The 27,581-nt window shown below is 40.6% G+C and overlaps 1 protein-coding gene across 2 annotated transcripts in view; it reads right to left on the reverse strand.

Moving 5' to 3' along the window:
- Positions 1-17,006: 17,006 nt before the first annotated feature.
- The window catches only part of SPOP (speckle type BTB/POZ protein), a 36,369-nt gene continuing 25,794 nt past the window's right edge, over positions 17,007-27,581 (reverse strand). For both annotated transcript variants that reach the window (XM_075846897.1, XM_075846896.1), the window contains exons 10-11: positions 19,447-19,589; positions 17,007-19,282 (exon numbers count right to left, since the gene is read on the reverse strand). In XM_075846897.1, coding sequence (XP_075703012.1) covers positions 19,138-19,282; positions 19,447-19,589 — 288 coding nt within the window. In that variant the 3' untranslated portion in view covers positions 17,007-19,137. The remainder of the gene's footprint in view (positions 19,283-19,446; positions 19,590-27,581) is intronic.

The raw sequence follows: 27,581 nt of genomic DNA on the forward strand, positions 1-27,581 counted from the left end.
TCTTCTAGGAATTACATCAGTAAAATCCTATTAAAACCAACGAGGCTATTAAAACATTTCTCTAGATATTTAGTGTGAACAGCGCCTAAGTGACATGGTTTCTCCTTTTTTGAACGGAATGGCCTCAGTCTTAAAAACTATAACGAAGGAAAATTGGCGTAGTTGTCTAAAACAACCAATCTTATCACTTCATTTTCCAACGTATGTTAGAAAAGTGATGGTTGTTAACCATTTGGTTGCTGTGGATAATTGCCCCACTTTTTCCTTACACTAGAATGTATACAAGTGGCACAAGGACTTCAGCAAACCTCTGTACTAAATATTGCACCATATGCACTTAGGACCTGGCAAGTCCGTGCATTACATAGACAGCCTATTGATATCAATGGGAACTGTGTAATGCTTTGTTTCCCCTGTGGCGGCGCTGCAGGATAATTGAACACTTGCTGCCAGGTTCTACCACACACTACAGCTGGGGGTCCCAGTATCAGGACACTCTGTTTTCATCTTACAATCATGGGACCTTTCTTACACATGGCTGTTTTGTGTAGTACATGGCAGGTTCAATGGCATGCGGCGGTAGGATATTTTCTATTTAACTAATTGGAACGGGACCTAGGTCCTCCTTTTTTAATTATAGTTATATCCCAAACAAGATAAGTTGCCACCATTCCTTTAGTCCCGTCTTTCCCCAGATTGACAAGACTTTTTTCTATTTCTTTACGTGATTCCGTTCCCCCGCCGTTTCGTCGGTTTATATGCGAATACATGAATAAATTGACAACTGGGCGGTCTTTACCGCCCAACATCAGCCGGGCGTAAACCTAAGCCGCTCTGTGACAGCTGAAATGAACAGAGCTGACAACGGGGAAACGGAGGCATATGGAGAGATAAATGAAAAGTCTCGTCAATCGGGGGAAGGCAGGAATAAAGGTATGGCGGCGATTTTGCTTTATTTGGAGACCTCACAGGTCCTCTTTAATAGGTAGGGATTTTTAGATATTGAGTCTTTCAAAATTCCTAACATTGTTCCTTACAATACGATACCTAACCTTGGACTATCACCATTGTGTGCATTTAGCCAGTACTTGCGTATGGGTATGAACTCAACATGGCCTTGGTTGGTTGACTTCATATCAAGTGATTCCCAAATCAAGGATGTCTTTCTATGATAGGAGAGTCCCCCAACTACCACATCTCAGCAGCTCCCTATTGCTTCCATAGCTTCGCCCATTGACTTTTCGAATAGCGCCCCTTCAGCATCAGCAATAACACAGCAGTCCATGCATGGCCAAATAATGGAGCTTTTTGGACAACACATTCCACTTGATCTTGTCCTTAGCTAATAGGCCAGAGGTCCTAAAATAGCCTTTGACAAGAGGTTTCCAAAAGTGGACAACAATTTCAGTAAAGTCCTAGTGACGACTTCTCTCCATCAGTCTCGAAGCTTCTTGGTAGTCATGGAGACTGGACGAGCGCTGCTCCTGAACACTAATGTGAAGGCTCAACTTGATAAACTTATAACACAGAGAGAATAAAGAAAGAACACGGTCATTAAATTCAGCAAACAGATCTGAAGATGTGGTGCGAAGCAGTTGTCCAATCATTCAACATGTGAGCATATCCACAGTACAGAAATCCAGTAAACATAGTCAATAGGGAACGGAGGTACATAAGCTACTCATAATAGGACCGAAAATGACGATTTCAGCAACCATCCCCCCTAATACACCACTCAGTGCTTATTATATCTATAATCAGACCGTAAAGACACAAGATCAGCGAATGTAAGGAAATTAATTTAATGCAAAGTCGCTGGGTACCGAGATCCAAAGTAGCGGAATTATCTCCTCTGTAGATCGAATAATGCTCAGCATTCATAATATGTGACCCTTACACTGCACTCAAGTCACAGGAACACCCTCAGTAGTGATTCATCCTCACATTAAGACTCAAATAATCAAACTTTCAACCTTAAAGGGGTTGTCCACTTTCGACAAGAATTTTCTGTTTAAAAGGTCCATCAAAAATCCCCCTCGGGATCGCCGAGCAATCAGCTTTGATTTGTGGCAAAACCTGGACGCAGGTGTTCAATTTCCCTGCAGCGCCACCACAGGGTAATTAAAGCATTACATGTGACCATGGAAATAAATGAGCTGTTTGTGTAATGCCGGGTCCTCCAGAAAAAGGAGATGCTCTTTGAAGCCGCTCACCTCTCTATTTGATGGAGGTCCCAAATTAAAGATTCCCCTACGTTTATTTAGGAAAATGAGTTTTCTAAACCCGACAACGCACTATAAAGAGCATTTACTTCTAACAATACAAAAATCCCGAATAAATCTAAGGTATTACCTTCTGCCAGGTTCGTAATGTTTTTTGATAAAGCTGGGTTACAACCAACATGGCTGCCATAGTTGCCCAGTCAGGCAAATCTGCCTATTACACATATATCACACCCATCTTGCAGCTGTTTAACCATTAAAATGTCTGGAAATGATGGGTGACACTATGTGGGAAATGGGACTAGTTGTCCCACAACATTTTCAATTCCACTGGATGGTGATATCATTGGGTTTCTACAGGGTACCTACAGTTTATTGTTACACTAGCGATTCCATCACTTATTGTCATTTAGGTAATGAGAGCATGCTGCCTCATTAATCAGAATTGTCTTTGTTGCCCATAGCAACCAATCAGAGCACAGTTTTTCTTTTTTCCTGAGCAGTTTAAAAAAATTAAAGCTGCGCTCTGATTGGTTGCGGTGGGCAATAAGGCCTGTAATGTTAGACAGTTTTGCTAAATTGGGCCCTTCGAATTCGGGCCGCCATGGAATTCTAAATTCCTCGCAGCAGCCCCTGAGATTATATCAGAATGTCACAGGTTTCTGTGCAGCTTATGGTTGTCTATAGTTTGTACCTGAGATATAGAGATGGGCAACAAGCAGCACACAGACTGCATACGGCCTCCATTTGCTCACTGTACGGCCCATGGCTGAACGTGACATTTAATCCTGTGATGGTCAAGTGGCCTCCATTATGTTGCTAGTTGTCCATCACTAACTTATAATATGCTGGACATAAGGTTGCCACCCGGCCAGTATTCTACTGGCCTGACCGGTAATTTTATTGTCAGGCAGGTGCCGGCATTTTTTTTTTTTTAGTTTGTCATACCCTCCCAACCATCCTGGATCCAGCGGGACAGCCCCAGATTCCGGGCGGGGTACCACTGTCTAGGCCGGACAGTGGCATGTCCCTGTTTAAACTCTATTGGTCTCCCCAGGACCTAGATACAGTTGAATCCAACAGTGGAGCATAGAGTCATCAGTTCCCTGCTCCACCATTCACAATGTGTCACAGCAGTGAGCGGCTTTGCGCAGAGAGGCGCGATGCAGTGACGTTATCGCGCCTGTCTGCACCAAGCCACACACTTCACAGGGGGGAGGAGCAGAGGGATCTCCTCGAATCATCGTGGGAATGGGGTTGAGTATTTATTTTATAATTTTTATTAGGCACAAAAAAAAAGCCTTATACCGGGTGTGGAGGGCAGCTATGGGGACACTATACTATGTCGGGGCAGCTATTGGGGCATTATATGGTGCGCGGGCAGTTATAGGGGAATTATACTGTGTGGGGGTAGCCATGGGGGCATTATACTGTGTGCGTGCAGCTATGGGAGCATTGTACTGTGTGGGGGCAGCTATGGGGGCATGATACGGTGTAGGGGTAGCTTTGGGGGCATTTTATGGTGTGAAGGCAGCTATGAGGGCATTATACGGTCGGGGGAGGTACTTTAGGGGCATTATCCTGTGTGGAGGCATTATCCTGTGAAGGGGGCACTATGGCGCATTATACTGTGTGTGGGACACACTATATGGGCATTATCCTATGTGGGGGCAGCTGCAGGGGCATTATACTGTGTGGGGAGGCACTATAGGGCCATTATACTGTGTGTGGGCAGTTACAGGGGCATTATTCTGAGTTGGGGCATTATACTGTGAAGAGGGCACTATGGGGCATAATACTGTGTGTGTGGGAGACACTATACGGGCATTATCCTATGTGGGGGCAGCTATGCGGGCATTATACTGTGTGGGGAGGCACTATAGGGGCATTATACTGTGTGGGGAGGCACTATAGGGCCATTATATTGTGTGTGGGCAGTTACAGGGGCATTATCCAGAGTGGGGGCATTATTCTGTGAAGGGGGCACTATGGGGCATTATACTGTGTGGGGGCAGTTACAGGGGCATTATACTGTGAAGGGGGTACTATGGGGCATTATACTGTGAAGCGGGTACTATGGGGTATTATACAGTGTGGGGGCAGCTACAGGGGCATTATACTGTGTGGGCCCACTATGGGGGCATTATACTGTGAGGGGCCACTATGGGAGCATTATACTGTGTGAGGGCCCACTATGGGAGCATTATACTGTGTGAGGGCCCACTATGGGGGCATTATAGTGTGTGGGGGCAGCTACAGAGCTATTATACTGTGTGGGCGCACTATGGGGGCATTATACTGTGTGGGGGCCCACTATGGGGGCATTACACTATGTGGGGGCACTATGGGGGCATTATACTGTGTGGGGGCACTATGGGGGCATTATACTGTGTGAGGGCCCACTATGGGGGCATTATACTGTGTGAGGGCCCACTATGGGGGCATTATACTGTGTGAGGGCCCACTATGGGGGCATTATAGTGTGTGGGGGCAGCTACAGAGCCATTATACTGTGTGGGCACACTATGGGGGCATTATACTATGTGGGGGCACTATGGGGGCATTATACTATGTGGGGGCACTATGGGGGCATTATACTGTGTGGGGGCCAGTTTTATAACTGGAGGTATACTTGAAGTGTGAAATCACACAGTGTTAATCCACTCCCCCTTTTCCCTGGCCGGTATTTTTTTGTGAAGGTGGGTGATCATCCTAGCTGAACAATCCTCAAAACCAAGACCCATTGGTATTATTTAGAAGTCCCATTTGCTGAGTGAGGGGGCGGTTTTTGGGCTTTAGTCCCTTTCCAGCCTTTTTTTTTAGCAAAACCACACGTAAAACATGGCACGTTCTAGTGATGTCTGTAGGTTCCCCGGTGATTAGACACAATTTTCTGCCTTTTGCCTACAATCTTCACAGTAAGGACAATGCGTCGAGGTCACACGACTGTAATCTAAGGTGATTATATTAAACTGAAAGTCGTTACAAGAAAACAAACTCGGCGAATGTACAGCAGAATCTAATGGGTGTCCCAGGACGGATCGAAAATATCTAATTAGAGCAAAGTAATTACTGCTGGACAAACACTTCCGCAGACTAGAACAGTTTCTGTACGGAGCAGCATTTATGCAGCTGGCTGGAAATTCTCATCTATCCTTCATCACGACTAATGTTACCATCCGCTAGGAGCCTCCGTCGCAGATTACGCTAATAATCCTGGACAGCATGCAGAAAAACCTGTCAAAAAGTCATAGGGTTACGTGAGGCGCCATTGGTGTCCATCATGTGACGGAGCCGTCCCTACCATATACTCATGGTATAGGTCATGGATGTGTCCTGTGTTACGCATTCATGGGGTAACTGAATCGGACTAAACATGGCATTGGTCACGTGACTCCCATGCATCATGTGACCGCCCCAGGGTTCAGTTAGAAATAGGATTATATGGCCTAGGGCATGTGCTGGGTCAATACATCCATGGGTAAACTGGATAAAAATAAACATGGCGCTGGCCACATGACCTGCATGGGTAACGTGACCCGATACACGTCCTATGTCATTAAGCCCTGTTGCTTAGAAATAAAACATAACCGCCCTTTAAATAATAGTGTGTTACCAGTAAGCCACATTTTTATGGCTTGGCTACCACTGCTTTATCATCATTGTGGTGGACGGGGGGAGTAGTTTTGCGAACATCAAGTATAAAAACATCGCCATTGGGCAAAAATAAATAAATTACAAGGTCTTCTGTAAAAAAAACAATCGACTGTAGGACATTGCTCTTTTTTATAGCATCTCGGAGAGTCATTCTCTGCTTGTTGTGCTAAGTGGCGAGAAGCTATTAGCATAAGTGAACAGGTCTCCTGACAAATGGTAACTTAGCAAGAAGCAAATGTACAATTAATCGTACACGGCCTTCCGTTCAATCATTAGGAAATCACACTGCGAATGGAAATAAAGGCGCTAGTGCGCCAGGCAATGGTGCCCCTCATATATAGGCATTGGCCTATGTGGTAATAAGGGAATCTCTGCCAGTACGTATGTGGCTCGGGTGTGCGCGTTGGATGATTTTTTTTTGGCCCCAGATTTTACAACCTAGAATTTTGTACAAAAATTTTAATTATGAGCCTTGTGCACAGAAGTCATACGGTTCCCTAGTACATAGCCGTACGGCCTTCATGTGCTGCCATACAGGTTATAGGGTATCGAATGTATGGAGATATTTTCACCTTAAAGGTCGCTCAGGCACCCAATGCCACCATTTTTTATGTATGAAAATCAGAGGCCTTTAGAGGTAAAGTTCTGTACAAAACAGCCATAATACGACCATGTGCATGACCCCTTAGGGTTAGTAAAACATAAATATGGAATCACCAATGTCATGGTTAGGCCTTATTCAGACAGACATATTGTCTTCGTGTTTAAGAGGCCATATTCCAAATGTAACTCTGGGGCCACCGTGGTTCTACAGAGCCGAACTTACAGCACCATAGGGATCTTTAATGCTGTAAGTTTGGTTCAGTAGAGCTACAGGGGGTGTCACGTTCAGAATATGGACCCTTAAACACGGGTACAATATACCATACTCATGAGTGTATGCCGGCGAAGTACTAACACTCCCAGCAGACAGCTGCCAGGTTACCTTTGCCCATCTCCACACTGCCATGCGCGTGCACTCCCTTCTGCTGCTGATGTTGCTAGGTCTGCCTATAAGGATGGCGCGCGCTCACTTCCTGCATCTTAAAGGGCCAGTGCACACACCCAAATCCTTCCCCAGCCAATCACCAGGTGTCTTAGTTTGCTTCACTGGACACACCCAGCCTGAGATACTTTGGTGCAACCTAATTGTGTCCTGCAAAGATTCCTATTGCATCTTGATTCCTGTCCGTATCTGTTATCAGCCTTCATCCAGCTCTCTGTTATCAGCCTGTGTTTAGCTCTCTGTTATCAGCCTAGATCCTGCACTCTGTTATCAGCCTGCAATCAGCTCTTTATCAGCCTGCATTTAGTTCACTGTTATCAGCCTCAATCCAGAGCCCTCCCCTTTCTAGCCCCAGAATGGAGGTATGTAATAAACCATCGGTCCATCCAAACCAGCCCTCAACTCAGTTTATTTCTCAAGTTTTTGGGATGTGCCCATTTTTTGTATTTTTGTTTTCCAAAAATGTTAACTGGCCTGTAGAAATCAGAAAGTTATAACTAGCAGACGGTTTATTGTCCCTCAATATCCCAAAGTCATGGACCAAACCAACAATGGAAGAGACTACTCAAATGGAAGAGCCACAAAGATCCAAAAAAATCCAAGATGGTTTTCCCATTGAGTTTCTCCATTCTTTCTCTTTTTTCCAACTTTTTACATGGTAGAAGGCACATTTGGTAGCTCCTCCGATGCATGATGTGAACATACCTGTAGCTCTGTATAGGTTCTGAATTGAGATGACGTCCAATGAGCCAAGTGACTGAAAATAGAGATATATATATATTCATCGTATGGAAGATAGAAAACCTTAAATAGAAATTACATAACTAAAAAATATGGTCGTGCATTAAACATGAGCTCATCTATAATCATTGTGTAGGCAGATCTTACTAGCTGTATGTCGAGAGTTAAGCATTATAAATATGTGTCACCATACCAAACGCACACAGAGCAAAGCTCAAAATCAAACGCCATCGGCGGTTGGTGGAGCAAATTCATTTTAGTATCAGGGATGGGGCGCCACGGTTCTTTTTAAGAAGAAAGCCCAATGTGTCTCAAAAATGGTGTGGAGATAATACAGTCTGAATGTAGCCCACATAATAGCCAAAGGGGTTGATGCTTCCCTTCACAGAACTTAAAGAGGTTGTCTCATCACGACCACCCCTGTACTTATGCCCTATTGGGGCATAGGTATGTCATAGCGTGGGGTACCCCGCCTAGGACACCTCTCTATGAGCCGGGAGTCACACTGTAAGATCAGCTCCTGCACTGACAGACTCAAGACATCCATCTATAACATGTAATACTACATTTCCAGTGGTCCTCAACCTTTATCAGTTTCATTATTAAAGGGTTCCTGTGATTAGACGACGCCATTAAAGGGTTTTTTTTTTTACCACCAGAGACACTAATGGTAGATCATTGAGGGCTCGACTGATGAGACCCCACTGATCCCAAGAATGAAGATACGTACCATGGCTCCATCAATTTGTTCTCATATGACATCACGTGTTGACCAGTGAACGTGTGAGGGTATGATCACAAACTAGACTAAAAACGTCTGAAAATACGGAGCTGTTTCAAGAGAAAACAGCTCCTGATTTTCAGACGTTTTTTGTGCCACTCGCGATTTTCGCAGCGTTTTTGGAGCTTTTTTTTTCAATAGAGTCTATGGAAAACTGCTCCAAAAACATCCCAAGAAGTGTCCTTCACTTCTTTTTTGCAGCCGTTTTTTTACGCGTAAAAAAACGCAGTGAAAAACGCTCAGTCTGCTTCCGATTTCTCGGGCGTTTACGGCCCGGAAAACGGCCGAAAATAGGCCCTGTGAACATACCCTTACAGTTTCTACATAGGCCCTGGTCAGGAGTGGCACTGTTTCAGGCAAAAAAGCCAAAAGGATCGGTTAGGTTTCCAGTGGTCAAACCATCTCTGATCAGACGTTGAATGGAGCTTGCCAAGAAGAACTCCATTAATGGAACAGTTAAAGGGGCTCTGTCACCAGATTCTCAAACCCCTATCTCCTATTGCATGTGATCGGCGCTGCAATGTAGATTACAGTAACGTTTTTTGTTTTTTTTAAAAACGTTCATTTTTGGCCAAGTTATGAGCTATTTTATATATATATATGCAAATGAGCTTTGAAATGGACAACTGGGCGTTTTTTTTTTCGTTATGTCCAACTGGGCGTGTATTGTGTTTTTAACTGGGCGTGTTTATGTGTATGACGCTGACCAATCAGTGACCAGTCATACACTCCTCAACATCTGCACGCTCCTCTCCTGAAATATTCTGTGCTGCTGTGAACTCTGCTCTTACCATTACGTAGCTCTCAGTCTGTTACCTCTCCTCCACTCCTGTCCTCAATAACACCTTCACATGATTGGCAAGTCACCACCCCGCACAAGATCCGCACGCTCATCTCCTGAAATACTCTGTGCTGCCTTAAACTCTGTGGACAGGTCAGGATCCTGTTTTTTTTAAATGCTGCTGGGGAACCCGCTCGATCCACTATATAAGGCTGCGCCTCCATCCTCTTCTGCCCCAGTCACTTATTCCCAAGCACTGTAAACTTTCAGATTGGTTGCGCTGTGAATATTCGGAGAACGTGATTGGTTTATGTGCAGGGTAATGAACATACAGACAAGCAGTAGAAGACTGAATTCAATGAAATGCTCAGCCCTTAGTCAGTCTTCTACTGCTTGTCTGTAAAAGGAAATATAAGATAGTGTTTCTTTATGTTCCTTATCTTTACACAGTTAGGGCTTTGTCTGTCGTTTTATTTTATTTCTTCCACAAAATCGTAACCTGGCCAGGATTTCTGTTAATCGTATGCACATTACCTCTCCATATACATAAGGCCGTATTCACACGAGCGGGTTTGGTCCGTGATTTACGGTTCGTATGTCGACCGCATTTCCCGGACCGAACACACTGCAGGGAGCCGGGCTCCTAGCATCATAGTTATCTATGACACTAGGTGTCCTTGCCTCGCTGGGGGACAACTGTCCCGTACTGTAATCATGTTTTCAGTTCGGGACAGTAGTTCCCCGGAGAGGCAGGGACACCTAGCGTCATAGATAACTATGACGCTAGGAGCCCGGCTCCCTGCATTGTGTTCGGTCCGGGAAATGCGGCCGACATACGGACCGAACACGCTCGTGTGTATCCGGCCTTCGTCAGATATCGGGTGCACAAAACTAAGCTCCTCCCAAGGTGTCAAAAATAGTAAACGTTGAGCCCTATCCCTGTGTCCTATTCATAGAAGGAAGGGGGATCATCACTGTAAAATGATATAACTGAAATTTTCCCTTAAATGGGTTTTCCACTTTTTACAATACCTTTTAGTTAGAATATTCTCCAGAAAATAAGCTGATCACAGGTTGTCTCACTGCTGGGACCCCAAGCGATCAACTGTACTGGCAGCATGTGCTTACGTTTCCTGCAGCGCTTCTACAGGGGAAATAAAGAATTACACAGTTCCAACTAAAATCAATGGCTTGGCCATGTAATGCAAGTACAAGTTGGGTCCTCCAATGATGTATTTTTGCAGCCACTCTTCTCTCTGACAAAAAGTCCCGAATGAGGGACTCCCCGCAATTAACTCAGAATGTCATAATATGGTATTTGAAAATGAGTTTACTGCCGGTTTCCCCAAGGATTATGCACGGTGATCAGCTTATCATCGGAAGACCCTTCTAACAAAAAAAGGACATTTCTAAAATGGACCATCCCTTAAAGGGCGTGATTAAGAATTTATTCAACTTAGATTTTTAAATCTTATGCCCTTTCTTTAATTTAACAACATTCCTTATTTGTTATCTCTGCTACCTCCAGCATCTCACAGGCGTACTGGTGGTTACTGGCAAACACTGGTTACCATGGTGCCAGGGAGTAGGTACACACGGCACAAATCATGCTCGGCTCCATTGATTTGCTAAGGTAGCACAATGAGAAAATAAACTATTTCACCAAATAGGAATTCTGCTGAACTAATTAAAATATTATGTGACAGAGACATCACTGCTGGCTACGGGCAAGAGCCGAGAGAGATGGAAATGACTCGAGACCCTTATCAATATCTGTCAAAGGATCAATTCATAGTCACGTGTTTAATAGTCTGTACATGTGTATAATGCAATATATTTAGATGGCCTCCAATTAAGCTCTGCTCCCAGATCCTATGTTCTGATGGATCTCTTGTCAAGGAAGCTTGTCCTTGGGACATGTCAGATATTGCTGCTCAGCCCCATTTACTTGAGGGAGGATGAGCTGCAATACCTGACACAGCCTATGCACAAAAGGGGCGCGGTTTCTGGGGGACAAAAAAAACTTGGACAATCACTTAAATGAAGGCTTCCAGTGACTATAACACAAACACCAGGTTATGTGCCATGGAGTATATAAGAATATAGTCATGGCACGATCGTAGAATGCCACCTTACAAGGCAGTTTGTAAAATGTTGGGCGTGCTGTAAAGTTACAGTAAAGCAGCCACCAATTGGTAAACCACACAAGGCCTTAAAATGGGACTGAAAGCAGAAGGTTGTGAAAAAAGTATAAGAAAAAAAAATCTTTCCTTTGTCGCAACACTTAATATTGAGTTCCAAACGGTCTATCACAGTTTCTGTTCTTTGGCAGCTTCATGGATTGGTGAAGGCACCGCGCACAAGTCTAAGACCTTCAGGAACATTTCCGGGCATGTGGAGTGGTGTACTGGACACCATCTGAATATGGAGCAGTGGAAATGGGTTCTCTGGAGAAATGACCATCGCTTCAGCATCTGGTAGTCACAAATGGCAGGAGAACACCCCGTCTTACAGCAGTGAAGTTTTGTATTCAAGAATCAACGGGCTGGGGATGTCGATCATGAATTTTTCTGGACTCCTTCGTTAGAAATTTTAAATGTTTTTTTCTGGTTTAGAAAAAAGAAAACCCTATTCTGTTATTCTGAGTTGATAGACAGAAGAGAGCAGCTAGAAAGAGCGTCTCTCGCTTTGGAGGACCCGGCACATTTGTGTATCACCCAAACAGCCCATTGATTTCAATGATTATGGTGTAATACTTAATTTCCCCTGTGGTGGCGCTGCCAGGGAATTGAATACTTACTGCCAGGTTCCCCAGCAGTTTACAGCTCAGCTGCAGAACCCTCTGTGGTCAGCTTATCTTTTCAGGACCCTTTTTAATAAAAAAAAAAAGAAGATTGTCCAAAGTGGATAACCCCTTTAATGCTACAACATAGGAGGACATTCTAGGGACTTGAGTTCTTCTAACTTTATTGCACCAGTGGGGGGTTGTGGTGCTTACCAGGTTAATAGGTCTATAATAAAAAAAAGTAAACTGGTTCGCAAAGTTTAGTATGGGAGAACCTGACTGGTCTACGCAGGACCCTGACCACGGACAAGATTTGGTATGAACCGGCATGACGGTGGGCCAGGCCTTACAGCCTAATATCACCATCCAACGTTAGATGCAGATCCCTGCACCAATGTCCCAAAATCTATTGGAAAGGCCCAAAAGAGATGATCATCGTATAAATGTGACGTTCAGGTGTCCACATACTTTTGGCCATGTAGATTATCAACACTGGACTGGCGAGCTGTACCGAAATGTCTCAAAAAGTAATGGTCGATTGAAACCCACAGATGAGCTTCAATACCTAAAGTAACATATGCCCCCGTTTGTGTGAACGTGAAATGAAAGCAGCGATCTGATGTATTTCATCTCTAATCACCTCAGAAAAAGCAGAGAACGAAAGAGAACGTTCTAAATGAGGCAAAAAAAAAAAACCTGAAACAGCAAAAATCCATCTACTTCCCACCGCACACAAGAGCTGAGCTGGCATCTCATATGTTTGATGCAGGGAAGGGCGCGGGCAGCTCGTACCAAACGGCTGTTCTCCAGAGCAGATGGTGCAAACACGCGTATAGCAGCAACGTGCGAAGAGCGGGGTGTACTGTTATGACAGACTGCAGCAGTCCTGGCCTCCGTTTCCGAACTACTTCCTGCAAAAACATCACATCGCCAGGAAACAAGCCAAGAAGAGCTACCAACTATGAAAGTTTCACATTCTACCCAGAAGTCTTTGGTGCACACAAAATAAACAAGAGGATATTTGTAGAGACAGGAAGTTATGTTCTCCGACACAAATTTAAAGGGGTTGTCGAGTTTTAGAAAATCCATTTTCAGAGTATAGGGTGGCTACAAAGAGCGTCTCTAACTCTGGAGGACTTGTCCTGTCCTGCATTACACAGACAGAACATTTACTTCAATAGGCACAGTGTAATGCTTAATTTCCCCTGTGGTGGCGCTGCAGAGGAACTGAACACTTAGGGTCCTTTTACACCAGCCCAATTTGGCCATAACAACGAGCAGCGATCAACGCGACAGCCCATTGATCGGCGCTCGTTTGTTTCTCTCACAAGGGGCTAGTATGGGGACGAGCGCTTGTTACTTTGATCTTTCGTCACCATACTTTTCTATCACGTCGGCAGCGCGTCTCCCGGTTTCCTCAGGGAGATGTGCTGCCGGCAACAATAATATTTTCTGCTGCATAAACGATACAAATCAGATGATGGACGAATGTTTGCAGATTTCCCACAGATTACAGCTGATCACTTGCGATCACAGCAGGGGGACACTTTTATCAAGTGGGAATTGACCAAGTCGGACGCCAGTCTAGCTACCTGCTTATTGAGCTTCCATTGTTTAGAAGAAATTGTACCCTATTTACATGAAGTTGTGAACCCCATATTGTACACATGCAGCACTCAAATGGGACATAGTATGTGCTCAGCTTTTATTTTTGGGAAAGAGTGTCCTGATAATACATAACAGGGTCCAATCCCCTTCATGGTACTAAACATACAACTCCTGCACTGAGCCATATTACACCTGTCTGAATACAGCCTTAAAGGGGTTCTCTGCTTTGTACAATTACTTTTTGTTAGAAGAATCCTCATAAATAAGCTGATCACAAGGTGGTTCACTCATGGGCGCCAAAGCGAACCATTCCCAAGTTCACAATTCCCCTGCAGCGCCACCACAGGGGAAATGAAACATTACATGGTGTCCATTGAAATCAATCGGCTGTCCTTGTAATGCACAAATGTGTTTGGTCCTCTAGACAGACACTCTTTTTCACTACTCACTACAAATGGAGAAACTGGCCGTCCTTGGATATACGTTTTTAAGAGGGTGTGGCGCTCGCTAGTTCTGTAGATCAGCAGGGGTCCCAGGGGTCGGACCCTACCTGAACAAACATTGATGGCCTATTCTAAGGATAGGCGATCAATTTTTTTAATCCAGGAAAACCATTTTGAATAAGCACCAAATGGGAAAAAGATTAAAGAACACTATTAATGGTGATCCTACTGGTGGGACCCCCAACAAGCTTGAAAATGGGCCAGTTTTGTTCTGAACCACATGGAAATTAATGGAAAACATAGTGCGTTCTGCAACTTTCATTTGTTTCATCAGAGAGCGCGTAGTCATGCAGGGCTTGGCCTCCAGGAACAAAAGCAACCCCCGTTTTCGGGATCAGAGCGGTCTGACTACTATTGACATGACATAAAACCCAATTGTGGGAACACCCCTTTAAGGGCATGAATTAATGAACGGAGATAATGGTGAGGACTCTTTAACTTTGGCAAGAAAGATTCCATTGGCCATAAGAAATAGAAATACAGACCAGTGACTCACTAGTTTTAGGGCCGCAGCAAGGTTTATTCCCTGAAGCGATATTCATGAGGAAGCGGTCTACTTATTCTCCATCGACTATTAACATCAGCTCGGCATTTTATGACTAATAATCATGAGATACTGGTTCATCGTAAATTGATAGAAGGCGAGCGAATGAACTGATTCAGATAAACGGCTGCCTCCACTCCTAGTAGATAGTGCCAGATTTGCGTGCGTTATCTCATGTAGAGCTGAACGTGCCAGATGCATCTGACTGTTTATAGCAGTATCACTTGAGTCTTAAAGGGCACCTGTCACATCAAACATGCAGTCCGATCTGTGAGCAGCATGTTATAGACCAGGAGGAGCTGAGCAGATTGATATCTAGTTTTGTAAGAAAAGATAAAGGATAACCTGTAATAAATCCATTTAAATCCCTGCTAACACTGGGAAGGAGTCCAATGGGCGGACCTGCTCAGTGATTGGCAGTAATTTAGATATTCATATAGGAAAGGCTGTCAATCAATGGTTGAGACCACCCACTGGACTCCACAGTGTGCTGAGATTTAAATGAATAAATTACAGGATATCCTGAATCGTTTGAGGATATCCCAAATGATATATCAATCTGCTCAGCTCCTCTTGCTCTATGACATACTGCTCGCAAATAGGACAGCATGTTCAACGTGACGGGTTCCCTATAATGTCTGTTCTGGAAACCCAGACTACCCACAAGATCTACAGGACAGGACAGTTGAAGAATCTAACTAGAGTAAGCACAAAGTTGCTTATGTGATTTTTGCGAAAAACATGAACGTAGCACTACATTACCATAAAGTGACACCAACACCCGATTCTTCTGTAGTCAAGACAAGAAATATTGTATTCTTTCCCCCATTTGGAACTTTGTACATCCAATACGCAGCCCTAAGGTTAAGACAGTTCGAAGAAGTATGTGAAATGTTTGTCTATTTTTTACTACTTGCTCTTACTTACCCACCCAAGGTTCCTTACAAAAATAGCAGAGGAAAAAGGGTGCGGAGGAATGTTAAACAATTACTTTGGAGGCAAAAGTACCACAATAGAATGTAGTCTCCAGCTATAGCAGCTCCACCAACAATGACTTGATCTCCATGAATTCCAGAAGTCATGGGGTTTCAGGTGACATTGCACGAGTCCTACAGAAGATTTCCACTGATGGCTCGGAGATGTCCAGAAATGCCCGAGAGGTGAGAGGGTTCCAGAGATGGGACCCACAACTATCAAGTTTTTAAGTCAATCATGTTTTCAGTCTTCAGTAGGATCACTTTTAGGTTGTATCAGGGTTGGAAACGACACAGGTTACACTACTAACGGTGTCTCCAAAACATCCGAATATACAAAAAATGCTGCAGACTGGATTTAATTACATTCTTTTCCTGGTCCTTCGGGTTTTATTTTAATCCTCCATGATCCGGCACCGGGTTATGTGACTGTGGTCTCACCTAACCTGCCCGAACAGTGCGCTGGAACAAACCGGATCACAGCATCAGTGAGCAGCGCTGAGTTCCGGTGGACTACATACCATACGGACATCGACCTCCAAGCAATACACCATACTTCCACAGCCAGGGGTTCTCGCCTTCTCTTGGCACCCCGCGCTGATGTACTACAGACCGGGGTGTGTTGAGTAAAAAGAAACACACGCAACTCACCACTCACTCTCGGTGGCTAGTTATCACTATGTGGCGAGGGGCGACATACCTGTGGATCTTATCTTTCCGCATGCACCGGCAAACTCCCCCCACACCCTGACCATCCAAGTTCGCACTTGTCCTTCTGAATCCGGCCCTAAGCTGGTCTTCCGCGGGAGCAAAGGATCAGGCATGTTGAAATCTCTATTTCCCCGATATCAGGAACAGTCGGGAGACCCATGCCCACATCAGAACATTGGCTGATCCCACCCGAATTGCCAGGATTAGCCAACTTTTCTCTCTGGTGTATGGCCAGCTTTATAGTTATAGGATGGAAGACATTAGTATTAGACCTCCCCTACCACACACCCTTCCATATGCCGCATTTCACTGTCATAGACCCTGACGCAGGCAACACACACAGATTTTATCCAAAACGAATATAATTGAAATCTAAAATTTCAAGAATGTTCTTTGAAAAGCAAATTAAACCAATGTCATCCACAGCCCAAACCATTAAACACTCCGCACATTGCGTAGAGTGAAGGGGTGGACTAGAGAATACTATGGCCTCGAGTTCCAGGGCTATTAACAAGGCTGAATAAATGGATTGTTTAGGCGTTCCGCTTACACTAAGTGACTCCTAAAAATACACCAAGAGTGCTCTGGATTCATCAGAAGAGAGTGAATGTGCCCGTACTACTGGCAAAGAGTTATTCTATACAAAACTACCCATTTAGGGTGAAATCTGAAGACTGCCTTTAATGCAATGAGTTACATATAGTTCAGAAATAAAATGTATATGGAACAAATTACTTTTGTCATGTTCCGCTCAGTGCAGCAAAAAGGTGTCACACAATGGAGGGTGGCAGTCACGAGCCCTTAGAAAGTATATACGTCACAGGTCCTATGGGTTTATAGGCTGAAGTTGCAGCCTTTGCGACGGTCAATGTATGACAGGGAGGTTCCACCAACTTTCCTTTAAAAAAATAGATTTAAAGTGAATGTCCACTTTAGAATACCATTTTGTTTTTATGTCCAAAACTCTGTGCGAATACATTTTTGAATATATCTTTTTAACGGTCAGCAATGTTTTTCTGAAAAAAAAAAAAAAAAGCTCCAAATTTCCTGCATAGAAAGGAGTTAAATAATAAAATTCTGATGGCTGTTGTCACCACTAGAGGGAGCTTACCGCATACAGTTTTATTATTGGGTTGAACGTATAACTGTTAAGCAGTAGGCTTATTAAATGTGGGCCTATGACTGTGTAAAGGAAGCGACCTGCCGCTCCGTTCATTCTGAGGAACGGGACTCCCGTTATCGTGATCGGTGCTGGTCCCAGTGGTCAGACCCGCACCGATCAGCATGTGATCACCTATCCTGTGGATAGGGGAGAACATTTAATCTTGGGACAACCCCTTTAAGTCGCTAGGACATAAAAACGTCATGTGTGTCAACTATATGTAAAATATTCATGTAGACATCGCAATCTCCTGCATTAAATACCACAATCTTCATTCTCAATCTTTAAGGTGGTGAGATTTTGTAGCGGTACGTAATCTAGAGCAAGGTACCAGCATGGCATACATAACTATGAATGTAAATTCACAAGGATGGTATAATCTTTGCGCATGAGTAGGAACAGACCACATTTATGAAGAAGGTAATCCATTCTTTAAAGCTAAACCCACAAGTTACGCTGCTCTTCATCCCCCACCACTCATCCCATAGAGAGAATAGCCTCACGACGGGTATATTTAATTCGACAGTACTCTCTTAAGATGGAATGCGTTTAAAAAGGACAGTGATGCACGATACAAAATCAGAATTATTTATGGTCTCCAAAAACAAAACGGATTCTACTGACTATGAAGCATCAGTGGCTGAGCCTCACAATATAACAAAGTAGCTCCTGCAAGTACGAGAGGCCAAGGTCAAAGCAAAAATTGAAATTTTTGAGTCAAAAAGGTCACATCACAGTCATGTCAAACAGTCTGTGGTTGTGACTGCTGGATTCAGCATCTCAATGCCAGATGTCTTCCCATAAAGGTCAGCACAGTCCAATGTTTCTGGTCACAGTCTAAATTCATTTTACCAAAAACTGCATATACCTTACCTATTCACTCAGGTTAAGAATTTTATACCGGACCTATTTTTGTTTAATAACATGTCAGTGTCATAAGCTGTGAGCTTACGGGAGGGGGCAATAGAGTTCATGAAATGAGGACCCAAAGAGGAGGCTCTGTCCAGCAACACCACCACAGACTAACCGGTCAGTGAAACTCAACTTGGAAGATGCAAGTTTATAGTGAGGAGATGCTCTAATGTTATGGAACGGTATTAAAAGCAAAATTAAGAAGCGTAAAAAAAAACAAAAACAAAACAAAACGCTAGTAATGGAAATAACGGGCAAAAGAAAAAATAGAAGAAATTAAAATGCATCCCAGAGAATATAATCACAAGTTTAGCCCCCGCACTGTCCGGGAAAAACAACAACCTGGGGTCGGAGGGCAGCTGTGGAAAGCTCGCAGTCTCAGCCCTTGAACGTCTGAACTCCAAAAGTCCTCCATGGAGATCGGAAATTTCTCTCCGGCCCTATAAATTAAGGTAAAGTTCCAGCAGGGAAACACACCCGCAGGGAGGGCAAGTCTATTTATGCTCCCTGCTCCTCACAGGATACGGGAGACAGAAGGCTCAGTCTGGCCACGTGGCAAAGGAGAGTAGGGTGGCAACACACACAATGTCGGGGAGGTAAAGATAAAAACCTCCTCTCTCACCCCCTCCCCCACCAGTGTCACTCATGCGATGAGGAAGAGGAGAGAGCGGCTCCAAATAAAGCAGGGATTATCTGTACAAGAACTTTTAATTAGGATTGCTTCAGGCGCTTGCGAGGAGGGCCCAGGAAAGGGCACTGAGCCGAGGCCAAGGAACGGTATGCTTCCGCCACCAGGTGTGGGTGAGAGACGACCATGGACTTCCATCCAGAAGTCTCCATGACATCAGACGCATGGCTGCAGGGAAAGAGAAGGAGAAATACATGAGACAGACGGCTTATAGTCACGAGTGGTCGGGAACACATCACCACCCTGAAAATACGACTCTGGTGGGCAACTACTTCATATTTTTTGGACGACCATAGAGTAAATGTGAAGGAAAAATAAATAAAACCACTCACTAGTTGATGAAGTCCACGGCCTGAGTCTTGAGCTGGTCGGCACTGTGTAAGTCGGCCAAAATCAGAATTTCGGCGGCGTTCTCCACGGACAGATTGCTGCACAGAGCTTCCTCGCACATCACCTTCAGGCGTTCCAGGGCATACTGTGGACAGAAGTCAGGATCGGCTTAGCCTTGTAGCATCGGAAGGATCAGAGTAAATGTCCACCTTTAGGGTGCAGTCACACGCATCACATTTTGTTGCAGAAATTTCTGGAGGAGGAAAATCTGTTCCCCTCATCTAAATGTGGTAATGTCTGCAGCAGGTGCATGGATTACTGCAAGTTCCATCTAGATAAATGCAACTTATTTCCAGTCCTAGAAATTTCTGCAACAAAATCTTCCCTGTGTAATGCACCCTCAAAATACCAGGTCGTTTTTCAAACCAAAGCTCTGTTTTTCTGTACCAGAACTCCAAACCCCCTGCAGTAAGTGATCAGTTAAATCAGGGGTCTCAAACACGTGGCCCGCGGGCTGCATCTGAGATTGTCATCTGGGGTACCGAAGCTCCCTCGGGAGAGGACATAGCAGGCCGAAGGAGCGCGCCGGCGTTTCATGACGACAGGCAGGATCGCAGTCCCTTACCCGCGCTTCTGGAATGCGGGTGTAGATAGTACGCCACACACCCCACCCTATCAACAGCGCTACACCCCCCTACGCTGTTCAATTTAGGAGTGGAATCCCCAGCCAGATCATTGCCAACACTCTGGCAAGGAATTCCTCTCCTGGAGGATCATCGGAGGTCACTGTCTATATATGAACAGTGACGTCTGGGGCTCATCCAGGAGAGGAATCCCCAGCCAGAGCATCGGCAACGATCTGGCTGGGGATTCCACTCCTAGAAGGAGCCCCAATGGAGCGATCTATAGGGGGGGGGTGGCATTATCTACAGAGGGCACTGTGGCATTAAGGGGCTGCTCAATCTTGAAATTCTTGCGTCTGCCAAACGCTGCCAACTGAGCAGCCAGACTGCATTTAGCGACACTTAAACTAGAAAACTGGATTGTTAAGATAAGCACGTGGAGTAAACTCGCAAACTTAGTGGTATTATTATAGTAATGTAGTATTGATATAGTAATGTAGTAGTTATAGTAATGTAGTATTATTATAGTAATGTAGTATTGTTATAGTAATGTAGTATTATTATAGTAATGTATTGTTATAGTAATGTAGTATTGTTCTAATAATGTAGTAATAATATGTGAATATAGAATTCTAGTAATGTAGTATTGTTATAGTAATGTAGTATTATAGTAATGTAGTATTATTATAGTAATGTAGTATTGTTATAGTAATGTGGTATTGTTATAGTAATGTAGTGTTATTATAGTAATGTAGTATTGTTATAATAATGTAGTATTGTTATAGTAATGTATTGTTATAGTAATGTAGTATTATTATAGTAATGTAGTATTGTTATAATAATGTAGTATTGTTATAGTAATGTAGTATTGTTATAGTAATGTAGTATTGTTATAGTAATGTAGTATTATTATAGTAATGTAGTATTTTCAAAGTAATGTAGTATTAGTATAGTAATGTAGTATTATTATAGTAATGTAGTATTGTTATAGTAATGTAGTATTATAGTAATGTAGTATTATAATAATGTAGTATTATTGTTATAGTAATGTAGTAGTGTTATAGTAATGTAGTATTATTATAGTAATGTAGTATTATAGTAATATTATAGTAATGTAGTATTGTTATAGTAATGTTGTATTATAGTAATGTAGTATTGTTATAGTAATGTATTATTATAGTAATGTAGTATTATTGTTATAGTAATGTAGTATTGTTATAGTAATGTAGTATTGTTATAGTAATGTAGTATTAGTATAGTAATGTAGTATTATAGTAATGTAGTATTAGTATAGTAATGTAGTATTATAGTAATGTAGTATTGTTATAGTAATGTAGTATTGTTATAGTAATGTAGTATTAGTATAGTAATGTAGTATTATAGTAATGTAGTATTATTATAGTAATGTAGTATTGTTATAGTAATGTAGTATTATAGTAATGTAGTATTATTGTTATAGTAATGTAGTATTATTATAGTAATGTAGTATTATTATAGTAATGTAGTATTTTCAAAGTAATGTAATATTATTATAGTAATGTAGTATTAGTATAGTAATGTAGTATTATTATAGTAATGTAGTATTGTTATAGTAATGTAGTATTGTTATAGTAATGTAGTATTGTTATAGTAATGTATTGTTATAGTAATGTAGTATTATAGTAATGTAGTATTATTATAGTAATGTAATGTAGTATTATTATAGTAATGTAGTATTATTATAGTAATGTAGTATTTTCAAAGTAATGTAGTATTATTATAGTAATGTAGTATTATAGTAATGTAGTATTATAGTAATGTAGTATTGTTATAGTAATGTAGTATTGTTGTAGTATTAGTATAGTAATGTAGTATTGTTATAGTAATGTAGTATTATTATAGTAATGTAGTAGTGTTATAGTAATGTATTGTTATAGTAATGTATTGTTATAGTAATGTAGTATTATAGTAATGTAGTATTATTATAGTAATGTAGTATTAGTATAGTAATGTAGTATTATAGTAATGTAGTATTAGTATAGTAATGTAGTATTATAGTAATGTAGTATTGTTATAGTAATGTGGTATTTAGTAATGTAGTATTATTATAGTAATGTAGTATTGTTATAGTAATGTGGTATTATAGTAATGTAGTATTATAGTAATGTATTATTATTATAGTAATGTAGTATTGTTATAGTAATGTAGTATTGTTATAATAATGTGGTATTATAGTAATGTAGTATTGTTATAGTAATGTATTATTATAGTAATGTAGTATTATAGTAATGTATTATTGTTATAGTAATGTAGTATTGTTATAGTAATGTGGTATTATAGTAATGTAGTATTATTATAGTAATGTAGTATTGTTATAGTAATGTAGTATTATAGTAATGTAGTATTATTATAGTAATGTAGTATTATTATAGTAATGTGGTATTATAGTAATGTAGTATTGTTATAGTAATGTGGTATTGTTATAGTAATGTAGTATTGTTATAGTAATGTGGTATTATAGTAATGTAGTATTGTTATAGTAATGTAGTATTGTTATAGTAATGTGGTATTATAGTAATGTAGTATTATTATAGTAATGTAGTATTGTTATAGTAATGTATTATTATAGTAATATAGTATTATTATAGTAATGTAGTATTATAGTAATGTAGTAGTGTTATAGTAATGTATTGTTATAGTAATGTATTGTTATAGCAATGTAGTATTATAGTAATGTAGTATTATAGTAATGTAGTATTATAGTAATGTAGTATTAGTATAGTAATGTAGTATTATAGTAATGTAGTATTATAGTAATGTAGTATTGTTATAGTAATGTGGTATTATAGTAATGTAGTATTATTATAGTAATGTAGTATTGTTATAGTAATGTGGTATTATAGTAATGTAGTATTATTATAGTAATGTAGTATTGTTATAGTAATGTAGTATTGTTATAATAATGTGGTATTATAGTAATGTAGTATTGTTATAGTAATGTATTATTATAGTAATGTAGTATTATTATAGTAATGTATTATTGTTATAGTAATGTAGTATTGTTATAGTAATGTGGTATTATAGTAATGTAGTATTATTATAGTAATGTAGTATTGTTATAGTAATGTAGTATTGTTATAGTAATGTGGTATTATAGTAATGTAGTATTGTTATAGTAATGTAGTATTGTTATAGTAATGTAGTATTATAGTAATGTAGTAGTGTTATAGTAATGTATTGTTATAGTAATGTATTGTTATAGTAATGTAGTATTATAGTAATGTAGTATTGTTATAGTAATGTAGTATTGTTATAGTAATGTAGTATTAGTATAGTAATGTAGTATTGTTATAGTAATGTAGTATTATTATAGTAATGTAGTAGTGTTATAGTAATGTAGTATTAGTATAGTAATGTAGTATTATTATAGTAATGTAGTAGTGTTATAGTAATGTATTGTTATAGTAATGTATTGTTATAGTAATGTATTGTTATAGTAATGTAGTATTGTTATAGTAATGTAGTATTATTATAGTAATGTAGTATTGTTATAGTAATGTGGTATTATAGTAATGTAGTATTGTTATAGTAATGTAGTATTGTTATAGTAATGTAGTATTATAGTAATGTAGTAGTGTTATAGTAATGTATTGTTATAGTAATGTATTGTTATAGTAATGTAGTATTATAGTAATGTAGTATTGTTATAGTAATGTAGTATTGTTATAGTAATGTAGTATTATTATAGTAATGTAGTATTAGTATAGTAATGTAGTATTGTTATAGTAATGTAGTATTATTATAGTAATGTAGTAGTGTTATAGTAATGTAGTATTAGTATAGTAATGTAGTATTATTATAGTAATGTAGTATTATTATAGTAATGTAGTAGTGTTATAGTAATGTATTGTTATAGTAATGTATTGTTATAGTAATGTATTGTTATAGTAATGTAGTATTGTTATAGTAATGTAGTATTGTTATAGTAATGTAGTATTAGTATAGTAATGTAGTATTGTTATAGTAATGTATTGTTATAGTAATGTAGTATTATAGTAATGTAGTATTAGTATAGTAATGTAGTATTATAGTAATGTAGTATTGTTATAGTAATGTGGTATTATTATAGTAATGTAGTATTGTTATAGTAATGTGGTATTATAGTAATGTAGTATTGTTATAGTAATGTGGTATTATAGTAATGTAGTATTATTATAGTAATGTAGTATTGTTATAGTAATGTATTATAGTAATATAGTATTATTATAGTAATGTAGTATTATTATAGTAATGTAGTATTATTATAGTAATGTAGTATTGTTATAGTAATGTAGTATTGTTATAGTAATGTGGTATTATAGTAATGTAGTATTGTTATAGTAATGTAGTATTATAGTAATGTAGTATTGTTATAGTAATGTAGTATTAGTATAGTAATGTAGTATTATAGTAATGTAGTATTATTATAGTAATGTAGTATTATTATAGTAATGTAGTATTAGTATAGTAATGTAGTATTATAGTAATGTAGTATTATAGTAATGTAGTATTGTTATAGTAATGTAGTATTGTTATAGTAATGTAGTATTTTCAAAGTAATGTAGTATTATTATGGTAATGTAGTATTATAGTAATGTAGTATTATTATGGTAATGTAGTATTATAGTAATGTAGTATTATTATAGTAATGTAGTATTAGTATAGTAGTGTAGTATTATTATAGTAATGTAGTATTATAGTAATGTAGTATTATTATAGTAATGTAGTATTATAGTAATGTAGTATTATAGTAATGTAGTATTATTATAGTAATGTGGTATTGTTATAGTAATGTAGTATTGTTATAGTAATGTAGTATTGTTATAGTAATGTAGTATTGTTATAGTAATGTAGTATTGTTATAGTAATGTAGTATTATTATAGTAATGTATTATTATAGTAATGTAGGATTGTTATAGTAATGTATTATTATAGTAATGTGGTATTGTTATAGTAACGTAGTATTGTTATAGTAGTTCAAATGACGAATCGATTAACAATAATTTTGTATTTTATCAAATTTAAAAGCAATGCGGCCCGTCAACTTCACATTATTTCTATGTGCGGCCTATTTACCCGGCCGAGTTTGAGACCCGAGTTAAATGATCATATTGATGCCTCCTGCAGGCACCACTAGGGGGAGCTTATTGCATACGGTTTATTTTATGGAGTTCAATTTATAAACGGAGGAGGAGAAGAAAGAAGAAAGAAGAAGAAAGAAGAAAAACTGGTGCAACTATTAGATTCTGCCCCTCTTTGGTGAGCGTACACGTTACAGAACAGCGATTCTCTAATATACTTCTATTATCAAGCTGCATCACTGTAATCGTAGCACTGGCCAAGATCTGTTTGCGGTCAGTGAATGGATACAACAGTAGCAACCCCTCAGCTATGGGAAGTATTATGACTGTTTTTCCCATTCACTAACAGCAAGCAGATATATTGAAAGCTGCGAGAAAGTCAAAGTCTATTAGAAAGTTTACCTAAAACTGGAAAACCCCTTTAATTTTGTCCAAGGAGAAGCACAATCCATTGTAAATATCCGCGTCTGCCGATGGTCTGGCACGGAAATCATGGCTTCGCTGATCCGTTACGAGACTCGCACTCTGATCCCAGACATATATTAGGGAATTGTTAGATATGCAATTTCCTTATAGATCAGGGTAGATTCACCAGGGGATGACCCATATTTCAGGGCTGGAGATAGCAGAAGACGTGGCAAGCGTTCCTCTAGAGCGTTGCTTCACACATTCACAGCCGACGAGCACAAGAAGAATGTTTGTCTCGATCAATTGAACCGCTGTCTCTTCGTATATTTCTACTTTACGGTGTTTACGCCTTGTCCCTGCGGCTTTCTAAAGACGGCTAGAAGTCTTCTCCTCAAAGAGCTGTAATTACTACAACTTGGTTGTATTATTGACATGGCAGCTAAACCCGTCAGTAGCTGAAGTATATTCCCTTTAACGACCCCTCCTCTTATTTATACCCCTGTGGCACCACAGACAAACGCCTCTCGCTTTATTACCCTGTGCTCCAGGATCAATCAACTACTCACCAGGTGAGGCATAAACGCCAATATCGTGAGGAGCAAACGCCACTTAGAGGCTGCCCGTTCCTTCCGCCTGTTTACTGTGGAGCATTGACGTGGGACGCTGACAAGGTGCGACGGTTAATGGCTTTTTGTTAATAAAAGCTGACAAGGTGACTGGAAGTCTTGATCACCACAGACAACCCCTTTAATATGGTACCCGCCGCAATCAGCTCATCGCCAGGGGCCCAGCTCCAAAGACTTCTGGTCAACAGCGGATTTTGCTGAGGGTATCACGGCCAGCCAGACAATTCCCCTGCGGCGGCCGTAAGAGGTAGCGTTACATGGCGGTCATTAAGATGACTACATATTTGTCCTAATTTCTGGGGACTATCCCGCAAACCGAGTTTGAAGGGGTGAGGTGTATGCCGATTTGCTTCAAAATGGGGTGTTCTGGCCATTTGGTGTCCTTCCTGGGCAGAATGGGGATTGGGACTAAAGGGGGTTTTCCCATAATCAATATTTAGTCACCTATACACCGGACAGCTGACAAATATCTGATCGGTGGGGGTCGGTCCACTGTGACCCCCACTGATGCAGAGAACGGGCTTACCTGGCCGTCCCTGTGCGCCCCATATGGAGCAGTGCTGAAAATGCTCTGCCACGGCTCCTTTAATTTTCTATCGGGCTGCCAAATGCTATTACCAGTGGTCGGACCCCCACCAATCAGATATTTATCACCTATCCTGTGGATAGTTGATAAATATTGATTATAGGAAAACCGCGTTAAGTATGTGAATGGCGATTCACGTAATGCAGGGACTACCCGAGACCGCCAGAATATGAGGTGCTGCTTGTTAACGTCTCTCCACTCTGGCTCAGGACGTCTGGGTGTCCCATTGTATTATGGGTAAGGGAGTAGGGAGCCCGTTCCTACCAGCCCAGCGCTGCCGCCTTAGCTTTCAGAGACTCAATAAATGAGAGGTCTATGTAGCAAATCAAACAATAACGCATTGTCAGATATCACCAGCTGTACCCCTGAGACCGGCTGTCTGTTCTTCCTCACTGCGGAGATTACGAGCAGGGAGAGTATGAAGAACGTTTCTTCGGCTGGACTTATAAAATGTTTACAAGGTGGAAGATTCACAAGGCAAAATAAAAAAACCTGGTACTTGGTCTTGTGAGTGAAGATTTGTGCTTCTAGCTGGTCACAGGCTGGGACGGGGCTCGTTTATTCCGGCCAGGATTTAACCGTGTGATTGAATGCATAACCAGTAAAAAGCAGAACAGCTGGGATAATCTGCCCCTGACCCGAGGTGTGCCCGGATATTAGTCACTATGGGGGACGTTGCTCAATAAAGGGGTATACACTACAAGATTTGAATGGGCGCCTACGTAATAGTAGAATTTCCCTGAAGGGAAATCTGCAGCTCCTCCGGCAATGGGATTTTAGATGCTGGACTGGTGG

This window comes from Rhinoderma darwinii, chromosome 13 (assembly GCF_050947455.1).
Source record: "Rhinoderma darwinii isolate aRhiDar2 chromosome 13, aRhiDar2.hap1, whole genome shotgun sequence".
Taxonomy (NCBI): Eukaryota; Metazoa; Chordata; class Amphibia; order Anura; family Rhinodermatidae; genus Rhinoderma; species Rhinoderma darwinii.